The sequence below is a fragment of the Mandrillus leucophaeus genome, unplaced genomic scaffold (assembly GCF_000951045.1).
Source record: "Mandrillus leucophaeus isolate KB7577 unplaced genomic scaffold, Mleu.le_1.0 Scaffold310, whole genome shotgun sequence".
NCBI classification, from domain to species: Eukaryota; Metazoa; Chordata; class Mammalia; order Primates; family Cercopithecidae; genus Mandrillus; species Mandrillus leucophaeus.
Genome location: NW_012103255.1, coordinates 1,619,610 through 1,620,828, shown reverse-complemented (window position 1 = coordinate 1,620,828; position 1,219 = coordinate 1,619,610). Strand labels below are relative to the sequence as shown.

The following is a 1,219-nucleotide window of genomic DNA, read 5'->3' as shown; positions in this document are numbered from 1 at the left end:
AGTCTCACCTTTGCCATTGGGAATGGATTTGACCCTCCAAACACCATCACTACTCAGCACTCCCTGGGAGGGGTGAAGAAAAATCTACATTTAGTTCCGGGCAGTTTAGAGGTAAAGGTTGGTTCATCCTTCTTGAGTTGGCTGGCCACACCGCACAGCCTCCTTTCTGTTCACCGAGTCGTGGTCCTTAGGAAAAGAAGTGCTTTTTCCCAAAATATCATTCTAGGACATTTAAAGTGATTAAAATCCCCTTTTACCTGCCCCTATGGAGGCCCTCGGGTTGTAGCACTGGGTTAAAAAGTTCAGGGCAGAGGCCCTCACCTCTGCACTCAGAAAGTCCTGGAGATAAGGGTTCTTGGGACAGAGTTCCTCTTTGTGTGTGGTGAGCTTCCCCTGCCTGAAAGAGATTGGAGATTGATCAAAGAAACCTCACTCTGATGAGTTCTCCTGCGTTCTATGTACATACATGTTCCCCACCCTTATCCACACATCAACTACACACCATGCTATTGCAGCATCCAACTGTTTGTCCCTGTAGAGTCCACCTTCCTCTTTTAGGGAGCTCAAACTACCTGTACAGAAATAACAGAGACAAAGTTAGGTCAAAGCCTGGGGCACCCTACCCCTCTAGCCAACCTTCCTCTGATCACCTGACAACCTGCTGTCACCATCTTTCCAGCACTTGGCTCTTCCAAGCTTTCTGGGATATACACTAGTTGGGGGAAAAACCTTGGCCTAGGAGAATCTAGATTCCATCTTTCCGTTTCCAGCTTAGTCATTAGCTGTGGGACCGGGGGCAAAAACCAGATTTAGCAGTCCCACAGGAGTGCTCTGGTTCAAGTCCTCACTGTCTGCAGGGCCTAGCAGCCCATTCCGGAGGTGGCTCTTGAGCAACTATCGTGGGCCCCTGGAGTGCTGGCATGCTGTGCTCAGCTCATCTCCAGTCCTTGAGCTCAGTAAGGTGGGAGGGTCTTGAAGATAACGGCAGCGCAAGGGCTCGGCTCGCGGAAGGGAAACACAGGGCACTGGCTGACCCTGCCACCACCTCACCCTTCAGATCCATAAGGATGAGTCGCGGCGTGTAAGTATCCTGGCCGTGCAGCGTCCGGCCCGTACGATACAGAACATCGGGGCACAGCTCTCCCGGCGACTCCTTGGCATCGGTTGCTCGGCCCAGCGCAGCATCCTGGGGAAGCAGAGAGGACGAGGCAGGCCGGCT

General features: G+C 52.6%; 1 protein-coding gene across 1 annotated transcript in view; it reads right to left on the bottom strand.

Moving 5' to 3' along the window:
• The window catches only part of MSTO1 (misato 1, mitochondrial distribution and morphology regulator), an 8,153-nt gene that overhangs the window by 3,791 nt on the left and 3,143 nt on the right, over positions 1-1,219 (bottom strand). The window contains exons 2-5 of the mRNA XM_011987550.1: positions 1,051-1,186; positions 503-572; positions 322-397; positions 9-63 (exon numbers count right to left, since the gene is read on the bottom strand). Of these exons, the coding sequence (XP_011842940.1) occupies positions 9-63; positions 322-397; positions 503-572; positions 1,051-1,186 (337 nt within the window). The remainder of the gene's footprint in view (positions 1-8; positions 64-321; positions 398-502; positions 573-1,050; positions 1,187-1,219) is intronic.